At 41.7% G+C, this 10,679-nt stretch overlaps 1 protein-coding gene across 2 annotated transcripts; it reads left to right on the forward strand.

The window, feature by feature from the left end:
* Window positions 1–1,178: 1,178 nt before the first annotated feature.
* cenpl (centromere protein L) lies at window positions 1,179–9,675 on the forward strand (the record flags this gene model as incomplete). Of its 2 annotated transcripts, none has more annotated exons than XM_080440344.1 (5): window positions 1,179–1,317; window positions 4,263–4,416; window positions 5,296–5,547; window positions 8,024–8,635; window positions 9,601–9,675. In XM_080440344.1, exons 1-5 carry the CDS (start codon window positions 1,301–1,303, stop codon window positions 9,673–9,675), a joined length of 1,110 nt encoding a protein of 369 aa, XP_080296470.1. In that variant the 5' UTR covers window positions 1,179–1,300. The 2 variants fall into 2 exon arrangements, with proteins under 2 accessions (XP_080296470.1, XP_080296471.1); XM_080440345.1 differs by having other exon boundaries at window positions 5,299–5,547.
* Window positions 9,676–10,679: the final 1,004 nt, after the last annotated feature.

The following is a 10,679-nucleotide window of genomic DNA, read 5'->3' on the forward strand; positions in this document are numbered from 1 at the left end:
AGAAGTAAAAGTACTGAAAATGGAAATACTCCAGTAAAGTAAAATGACCTCAAAATTATACTAAAGTTGCTATTCAATCAATTATAGTAAAAATGTATTGAATTCCAACACATTTCAAGTATTTCATAAATAAAATGTAAATAAAATAATGTCCATATATATATATATATATATATATATATATATATATATATATATATATATATATATATATATATATATATATATATATATATATATGTTTTAATCATGTAAGAAGTAGTGAAAATAGCCGATCTACACGCTAGCGAGGAGAGGTGATGTAGGAGGTGTGATGTATGAACGCAGCCACTAGAGGGCACCAACGTCGCATTCAGTATGCTTTTAGGTGACGTTATCGTGTAGTTGCTGGGTGACGCAAGCAGCGTTGCCAGATTCTGTGAGAGAAACAAGCAACCAGGTCTAGGAAAACCAGCCCAATAGAAGCGACTATGGGTCACATGAGCACTTTAACATATAAATCAGCAGTGGTGGAAAGTAACTAAGTACATTTACTTAAGTACTGTACTTAAGTACAATGTTGAGGTATTTGTACTTTACTTGAGTATTTCCAATTTCCAATACTTTTACTTCTACTCCACTACATCTCAGAGGCAAATATTGTACTTTTACTCCACTACAATTATTTGAAAACTTTAGTTACTAGTTACTTTTCATATATAAATTATGATATTATGAAACATACATGAACCACTTTAGCCCTATTTTATACATAGGCTATTTGAAAATAGCCTATCTACAAGCTCACAACGCGTCGCGATGCGACGCGTTGTGAGCTTGTAGATCTGCTATTTTCAAATATTTAGTACTTTTACTTTTGGTACTTTAAGTACATTTTGATGCCAATACTTTTGTACTTTTACTCAAGTAATTTTTTAATTCTGGACTTTTACTTGTAACAGAGTATTTTTATATTGCAGTATTGGTACTTTTACTTAAGTAAAGAATTTGAGTACTTTTTTCCACCACTGTAAATCAGCTATTTGAAAATCTACAAGCTTAAAAATCTACAAGCTCACAACGCGTCGCGATGCGACGCGTTGTGAGCTTGTAGATCGGCTATTTTCAAATAAAATATTGCGGGGAAATTATGATAAGCAGATCTGGCAACCCCGGACGCAAGGCATTATGGGAAAGCGCGGTGTTTCCGGCTACATTTGAATGTCTTGTTGTTGTTGTTGTAGCTCCTGATGCTACATGCTAACATCTGTGGCTACTCTGCCTAACAACCACATTATTATAGCTCAACAACACTGCGGACATGGAGCCACGGCAGAGGTAGATATTACATAAATACATTCATCTGAACCTGGCGTTATTAAAAACTGTGTGGACGTTAAGTAAATGTTGACACAACACAAGTAACGGCAGTGGTGGAAAAAGTACTCAAATTCTTTACTTAAGTAAAAGTACCAATATTGCAATATAAAAATACTCTGTTACAAGTAAAAGTCCAGAATTAAAAATGTACTTGAGTAAAAGTACAAAAGTATTGGCATCAAAATGTACTTAAAGTACCAAAAGTAAAAGTACAAAATATTTGAAAATAGCAGATCTACAAGCTCGCGACGCGTTGTGAGCTTGTAGATCGGCTATTTTCAAATAGCTTAGGTATAAAATAGGTTTAAAGTGGTTCATGTATGTTTCATTATATCATAATTTATATCTGAAAAGTAACTAGTAACTAAAGTTTTCAAGTAAATGTAGTGGAGTAAAAGTACAATATTTGCCTCTGAGATGTAGTGGAGTAGAAGTAAAAGTATTGGAAATTGGAAATACTCAAGTAAAGTACAAATACCTCAAAATTGTACTTAAGTACAGTACTTAAGTAAATATACTTAGTTACTTTACACCACTGAGTAACGGTGTTATTTATCTAACGGTGACTGTTCTCTCAAAGTGGTTAATAAAGACATCAACAACGTTTCTTTCACGATGCATAAAGAGCCGTTCACATCAAGCTCTACTATAACTATAACGTATCATTCAACATGGTCTTTGTTTAGCCTTAAATCAAGAACACTATCCTAGATGCATTTGAGTCTTAGCTCCACCCCCCCCCAGTTTGCCCTGGAATGTCACCAGTAAAGCCCGTATTCCTCCAAACATGTACAAATGCAAAAATATAAGGTGGTTTATCTGGTAGCCCCGGATGTTAACTCTGCATTCGGAATCTTTGTACAATGTATTAGTCCATATTCTTCAATAAAGAAGTGTTTTAATCCCGTCTGTGGCCGATTCTTTCGAAAGTTCCCAATGGACGGTAGTGATGGGGCGCATCCGGTGAAAGCCGGAATTACACTCAATGTAAACGGGAAGTAAACGAGGGGGGGGGGATTCCGTTCGGCCACAGACGGGATTAAAACACTTCTTTATTGAATAATATGGACTAATACATTGTACAAATTCTCCGGACACCTAGTTAACATTTGGGACAAGCGGGTAAGCACCTTATATTTAGCATTTGTACATGTTTGGAGAAATACGACCTTTACGGGCGGATGTCCAGTGACAACTGTGGGGTAAAGACCAAGACAATCATAGATATGCAAACGTCACAATCGATCAAATACATCTATGATAGTCTTGATCTACAAATGTCAAAATCAATTAAAAAAAAATACATATTTGATAGTCTTGATCCAAGTCTATAACTTATAGCCCTAGAATGGCTGTGATATTACAAACATGTCATGTATTCGTCCATTAGAAGTTGTCTCACTCTATTAATTCCTAAGACTTGGAGTCAAATATTGTCATCTAGTTTCCATTTCAAATCCATCTCAGACATTCTCCTGTCCTTCCCAACGGGACCAGATAATATGACAGCTGGACTGAACATTATGACAACTATCTTTAGGAGCACATGACATAGTGCGGGGTAATTAATCACACCTGTGTGCCCCATAGGATAAGGATAATTCCTTTTAACAGGACGTTCATGAAAGTCCTTGCGGGCTTGTTTCCAATGAGAACCTGTGAGCAATTAGGGGTTAAGAGTCTTGCTCAGGGACACATTTCATTTCATTGACACAGATGCTGGCGTGGCCTGGAATCGAACCTGGGGCAACCAGGGCCTCTGGCTCCCTAGGCGGGCTCACTAAACACTCAGCTATGGCCGCCCCTTATACCTACAGGTATATCCTATGCCCCCCCATAGGACTCACCAGTGGTGGAAAAAGTATTACATTTTGTATTTAAGTTAAAGTATCAATACCGCAATATAGAAATACTCTGTTACAAGTAAAAGTCTGGAATTCAAAATAGACTTGAGTAAAAGTACAAAAGTATTGGTATCAAAATGTACTTAAAGTACCAAAAGTAAAAGTAGTCTACTCATTATGCATCATTTCACGTTTTCAAATGTATAAAGATCTTTTAAAAATAGCAGATCTATAAGCTCGCGACGCATTGTGAGCTTATAGATCTGCTATTTTCAAATGGCCGAAATGTACATAGGGCTGAAGTGGTTACTGTACGTTTTGTAATAATAATCAAAATCTACAAAGTAACAAAGTTTTCAAATAATTGTAGTGGAGTAAAAGTACAATATTTACCTCTGAGATGTAGTGGAGTAGAAGTACTGAAAATTGGAAATACTCCAGGAAAGTAAAAGCACCTCACAATTGTACTTAAGTACAGTAATTGAGTAAATGTACTTAGTTACCTTACACCACTGCCTGTGTGCCCCATACGTACAGGTATATGCCCCCCCCCCCCCCCCATAGGTCTCACCCACACAGGAGGGCATAGGAGTCACCTCCACTGTTGCCAGATTTTGCAAGAGAAATAAGCAACCAGGTCTATGAAAACAAGCCCAAAAGAAGCGACTATAGGCCACATGAGCACTTTAAACACACACACTGGCTATTTTTGACTTGTGTGATTATTTAAGTATCACGGCCCACGTGGGGCGGCAGTGGCTCAGGGGTAGAGTGGCCGGGTAGAGTGAACTGGAAAACCGCAAGGTTCCCAGTTCGATCCCGGGCGCTCCCCCAGAATTGGTGTGGAAGTGTCCTTGAGTAAGACGCTGAACCCCTAACTGCTCCTGATGAGCAGGTTGGTGCCTTGGATGGTTTCCTCCGCCATCGGTGTATGAATGTGTGTGTGTGAATGGGTTAATGGCACAATCAATGCGCTTTGGATAAAAGTGCTATATAAATGCACCATTTAACATCACCGCCTAATCATTTGTCTCAAACTCTGTTCAACATGATCGCCAGCGGGTCGCAGACGCTGCGCAGATCTGACCGAGGGAGTAAGAGCTACCGCCAGTCCTACGGTCGCAGCGTTAACGGGACGTCGTACTTTGCCGCCGGAGGCACTTCCAGGAGGCTGACGACCAGCAGGAGAGCTCCGACGCCACATGACATCACTGTGAGTGAAACGAGTAAAAAAAACAAACAAACATGTAACTTTAGTTTCTATTTTCACTTCACCTCTCTCTCTCTTTCCCCTTTTTTTTTGGAACAGCATTCACTTCGCTGTTAGTTAGGTCTGTCCGCTCCGTGGAGTCTTTTAGATCCATTAAACCCGGGAATTTTTAGATTTATTTGGGCTACTCAAAAATAGCAGATATACAAGCTCGTAGCTTGTGTGCGGCGCTACGAGCTTGTAGATCTGCTATTTTAGAAAAATAATCGTCAATCGCCAAAGATACGTAGTAAAACACAGGAGCCGAGATACAGGCGATTTCCCAAATACTTTAACCAGGAAGTGAATGGGGTAAAGTACATCTTTGGATCACGTTATCTCCTGGTTCTGTGCGCTTTTTTTTTTTTTTTTTTAAGTCCAAAGTCGTCCTTGGCAGTCTGGGCCTTTGGAAAAAAGTCGTCAAAGTTGTCCTATGGCAGTGAATGAACACATTGATTGCCAAGATATTAAACATAGTTTTCTATCCCCTTGCCAGCGCATAATTACCTCAATCCGATGATATTTGAAACGCCGTGGAGCCGACATTGTGTCCCAAAAACACAAACAAAATAGTCCCCGTGGGTTAGCGGAGGGATCTGTGTATCCATAGGAACGACAACGTTCCAACCGCGATCCGCCATTTTGGGGCTTCGGCCCGCTGAAAACTAGCTGTGTGTGTGTTAGGTCGCCCCTTGTGGAATTTTCCCCCAAAGATTAAAGAACGCATCAATGCGATCTTGGCCATCAATGTGTTAAAAACAAATCACATTGCACCAAGGTTCACTGCTTTAAATGTTGATACATATATATAAATACATTTGATTTGATTTGGGTTTTTTACAGGAGAAGGTGGACGCAGAGCAGCTGGCCCTCCTGGTGAAGAGGGAGTGGCAGCTGTCGTACGTCACGCCGCTCTACAAGTTCAGACACGCCGAGTTGAAGAGCTACTCCAGGACGCTGTCGGCGTTCATCATCGGCGAGAAGCAGCAAGGCGTCATGGAGGAGGCGGGGCTCGACGCCGGCTTCAAGGTCAGCTTCTCTGTGATCACGGGGATGGCAGAGACCCCGGACGATGCAGAGACCGTCTTCATACAGGTACAACCCCCCCATGATGAATGTTTCTTTAGTCTCAGAGACCGTCTTCATACAGGTACAACCCCCCCATGATGAATGTTTCTTTAGTCTCAGAGACCGTCTTCATACAGGTACAACCCCCCCATGATGACTGTTTCTTTAGTCTCAGAGACCGTCTTCATACAGGTACAACCCCCCCATGATGAATGTTTCTCTAGTCTCAGAGACAGTCTTCATACAGGTACAACCCCCCCATGATGAATGTTTCTTTAGTCTCAGAGACCGTCTTCATACAGGTACAACCCCCCCATGATGACTGTTTCTTTAGTCTCAGAGACCGTCTTCATACAGGTACAACCCCCCCATGATGAATGTTTCTCTAGTCTCAGAGACCGTCTTCATACAGGTACAACCCCCCCATGATGAATGTTTCTTTAGTCTCAGAGACCTGTCTTCATACAGGTACAAACCCCCCATGATGAATGTTTCTCTAGTCTCAGAGACAGTCTTCATACAGGTACAACCCCCCCATGATGAATGTTTCTCTAGTCTCAGAGACAGTCTTCATACAGGTACAACCCCCCCATGATGAATGTTTCTTTAGTCTCAGAGACCGTCTTCAAACAGGTACAACCCCCCATGATGAATGTTTCTTTAGTCTCAGAGACCGTCTTCATACAGGTACAACCCCCCCATGATGAATGTTTCTTTAGTCTCAGAGACCCAGACACAGTGGCTACTCTCAGACTGCCAGCCTAAATCCTCTCTCTCGCTCTCTCTCTCTATAATAAAAAACCATACTTGTGGATTATACTAGTGTCAGTCTACTTTATGTGGATTATGCGGTCGACACGCACTGACATTTTGTACCTTAATCCCAACGCACTGAATTTGGTATTTTTATTGTTTTTTCTAGCACTTTAAATGATTAGTTCACCCACAAAATTACTTATTTTCTATCAATTGCACACCCCATGAAGACTTGAATTCATGGATAATTTTTTAGTTTTTTGTCGCATTCCTAAACCAATAGTTTGATGACCGGCATAAAGATGCTAATGTATCCGGTAGGAGACACAAAGTAGACTCTTTTCCGTCTCCTACCGAAAATACATCCAGTCATCAAATTATTGGCTTAGGAATGTGACAAAAGAAAAAGGAACCCATGAATTGAAGGCTTCATGAGGTGTGCAATTGATAGAAAATAAGTACTTTTTGGATGAACTACTCCTTTAACTAACGTCCATAAGTATATCATGCACAGTATACGTCTGCAGCTATGCTGCTCACACACCTTATATCTTATCTCAGGTACCATGGGTAAATACATATGTAGATAACTTGATAAGATTTTGTACTTTTTCTTTTGATACTTTAAGTATATGTTGATGCTAGGGCTTTCACCAACTAGTCGACTAGTATAACCACTAGTCGACTAGTATAACCACTAGTCGACTAGTATAACCACTAGTCGACTCTGTTGGTACTAGTCGAATAGTTAAAGTTTTTATGCCATAGTAATGGCCCATCTTACTATTATTATTATCCTCCTGACTTTATTTTTTATCAAAAGGGGGTCAAAAGTATGCCCAATAAAAGCCTATTATTGGGCAATGGGGATCCTTGGAGACGCTGCTGTGGTGCTGTGCTGCTGTGCCAGAAGCGCTTCCCTTAAAACGCCATAAAAATAAGGGCAGAAGGATAATAATAATAGTAATATAGTAGTAGGATGGCATTAAAACAATGCCCCCCCTAAAAAAAGAAAAAGAAATTAAATATAAATTTCTTAGTCGACTACTACTTGGTCAAATGAGTCGACTAGTAGAGATCATTAGTTGTGAATGCCCTAGTTGATGCCAATACTTGTGTACTTCTACTCAAGTAACAATTTGAACACAGGCCTTTTATGTTGTGGTATTGCTACTTTTACTCAAGTAAAATATCTGAGTACTTCCTCCACCACTGGCTAGTATATCAGATGATGCAGAAAGTATTTTCAATTGTCTATACTTTTACTTCTACTCCACTACATCTCAGAGGCAAATCTTGTACTTTTACTCCATTACAATTATTTGAAAACATTAGTTACTAGTTACTTTTCAGATATAAATTATATTATGAAACATACATTAACCACTTTAGCCCCATTTTATTCATAGGCTATTTGAAAATAGCCGATCTACAAGCTCACAACGTGTCGCATCGCGACGCGTTGTCAGCTTGTAGACCTGCTATTTTCAAACGTTTTTGTCCTTTTACTTTTGGTACTTTAAGTACATTTTGATACCAATACTTTTGTACTTTTACTCAGGTAATTTTTTTATTCCGGACATTTACTTGTAACAGAGTACTTCTACTTTGCAGTATTGATACTTACATTGATACAGAAAAAGCTCTGATCTTCTGGTATCTGATGACATTCACGCGAAGCCTCTTGGCTGTTTCTTCTTCTTCTTCTCACTCTCTTCCTCTTCTCCATCACCCTCCGCTCACACAGATCCATTCCAAACCGCCGTTCGCCCGACAGGACGAGCCGCACAAGGTGGCGTGGAGCGGCTGGCTGACGTGCGTCAACGGCGACGGCGACTTCCTGCGCTCCCTCCCGGAGGACTTCGTCAGCCTGCCGCTCCTCTGCAGCGGCGGCAGCGAGGGCCTCACGTCATTGGTCAAAACCTGGTTCCAACGGACGTTCGACTGCTGCTTCGGCCGCTTGGAGCTCAACCACACCGTCCTGCAGTGGCTGGCCGCCCTGTGGACCAACTGCCACCCCGAGTCCGACGTCAAGCAGCTGGAACTCTCGTACGTTCTCCCCGTCACCCCGCCGCTCAACGTCGACTACACGTTCAAGTCCCAAGACGTCTGGGAGCTGTGGAGGAGCGCCAGAGAGACGCATCGTCAGCAGGAGGAGGAGGAGGGGGAGGAGGGGAAGGAGAACAGAGGCGTGGGAGGGGCTGTGGAGGAGGAGGCTATTGACATCAAGGAGGTGAAGAGGTTTTTTAAGGGCCTGGAGGGACACTTCTACAGACACTTCAGGGTCCACCTGTCGGCGGGGAAGCTGAGCCAGGTGTCCACCGCTCTGGGGTCGGCCAAGTGCGGCGGCAGAGTGAAGGTAATGAACCCTAACGTCTCTTTTCTGAGGAGAACTTTAGCCAAAAATAGCCGATCTACAAGCTCACAACGCCTCGCGCTGCGAGCTTGTGGATCGGCTATTTTTGTCAAAGAGGTGTAGAGGGGGGAAAAAGAGCAGACCAGGTAAACAAAAACAGTTTACAATTTTATACGATATAGATTAGGGGGTCCCTGCCTCATCTCTCTCTCAGCTAGGGGGTCCTTGGCCTGAAAACGTTGAAGACCCCTGCTCTATTGTATTGATGAGCAGTTTTAGGCTATCAACAAGCTCACAACGCGTCTGCGACACATCGTCTGCTTATGTATTAGCCTATTATTGGTTATTTTATTTTAAGGTTATTTTAAGATGAAAGAGTATTTAGGGGCGGCAGTGGCTCAGGGGTAGAGTGGCCGGGTAGAGTGAACTGGAAACCGCAAGGTTCCCAGTTCGATCCCGGGCTGGGGCGCTCGAAGTGTCCTTGAGCAAGACGCTGAACCCCTAATTGCTCCCGATGAGCAGGTTGGTGCCTTGCATGGTTTCCTCCGCCTTCGGTGTATGAATGTGTGTGTGAATGGGTTAATGGCACAATCAATGTAAAGCTCTTTGGATAAAAGCGCTATATAAATGCACCATTTACCATTACCATTTGAAGTGGTCAAACTAGCCATAGAATACATGTCCAATCTTCCAGAAAACCTTCGAAAAAAGTATCTCGGATATTTCATAAAAGCAAAGGCTCAGAGCCTCAATCTGCAATGTCTTCAACTTGGCTGGCTGTTATGTATGGCTACCAAAACATCATTCATTTATATATTTAGCTTGTTTATGAAACACAGCGAGATAGTGGGGGGGTCCTTTCATGCTATTTCACAAATCTCAGATTAGGGGACTTGGCCTAACGACATGTTTCAGTCGTGAGATTTCGTTTTGCTTTAATCCATGTGTTCTTGTCTTTCTATTGACAGATCATCAACAAGAAGTACATGATCACCACCCTGACCCTGCTGACAGAGATGGCTGTCTTAAAAATGCCGATCTGAGAAGAAAAGGAAATCTTATCACAATTATGGTCACAATGATATTTTCCCCTATTTTTGCTGGTATAATTCAATAAAGTTAACCGATTTAACCCTGTGTCATTTTAGATTTGAGCTAAAAAATCATTATATTTATACTTTGGCTATTCCAAAATAGCAATGCTTGTAGATCTGCTATTTTTGAAAAATCGTGCAAATGTGTGCAAATCTTTGAATATATACAGCACGGTATATTTGCAAACTCAAATCTTTGCTTCTGGGGGTCCCAGATCTGGGTCGGCGGCCAAATACATATAGTTTTGGGTGGTCCTTGACATATACCGTTAGGATTTACAAGACATTTGTAGAATCGGCCTCAGGTCTAAATGAACCGAAAAAGATGTGCATTTCTATTGAATTGGGTTGTTTTCCTGCATAATGACACAATGGGTGAACCGTTTACAATACCTCTGAGGAAGAACAAAAAAACATGCTCAGGTGTTGTGGATCCTGATTGGTGTATCCGCTAAAATATGCCAAGAATAAACACATTTGTCAAGCTTCCCTTTTCCCCTTTTCCTTTCATGCTCACATCTTCTGAGCTCTTTTCTTTATAATTTTTATCCTGCGATTTTGTAACCCTTATTTTTCACCCGGTGCCAATTTTCTAAGTGATCCTGGGCGCTACACTCCCCTCACCAGCCTAGGGAGGCCAGGGCCGAGCTCATGCCTCCTTCAATGCTTGAGAGCCAACTGACCTTCTTATCACCTGACGGGGGAGTTTCCCTAGACGTAGAGCGTGGAAGGAACACGTTATTCCAACCAGTTCCCTTCCCCTCCATCAGGCTGTCATGGGGGAGGCGGTATAGCGACCAGGATTACTACATGTTTTTGTGAGGGTATTCCCTGAGAGACACGGGGAGAACATGCAAACTCCACACAGAGTAGGCCCCTTCTGAGCCCTTTTCAGTAAGATAAACATGAATCTAATCTTTCAAATGAACCACTTTAACGTCCTATTCTGGGGC

Source organism: Gymnoscopelus braueri (genome assembly GCF_963280865.1).
Source record: "Gymnoscopelus braueri genome assembly, chromosome: 10".
Taxonomy (NCBI): domain Eukaryota; kingdom Metazoa; phylum Chordata; class Actinopteri; order Myctophiformes; family Myctophidae; genus Gymnoscopelus; species Gymnoscopelus braueri.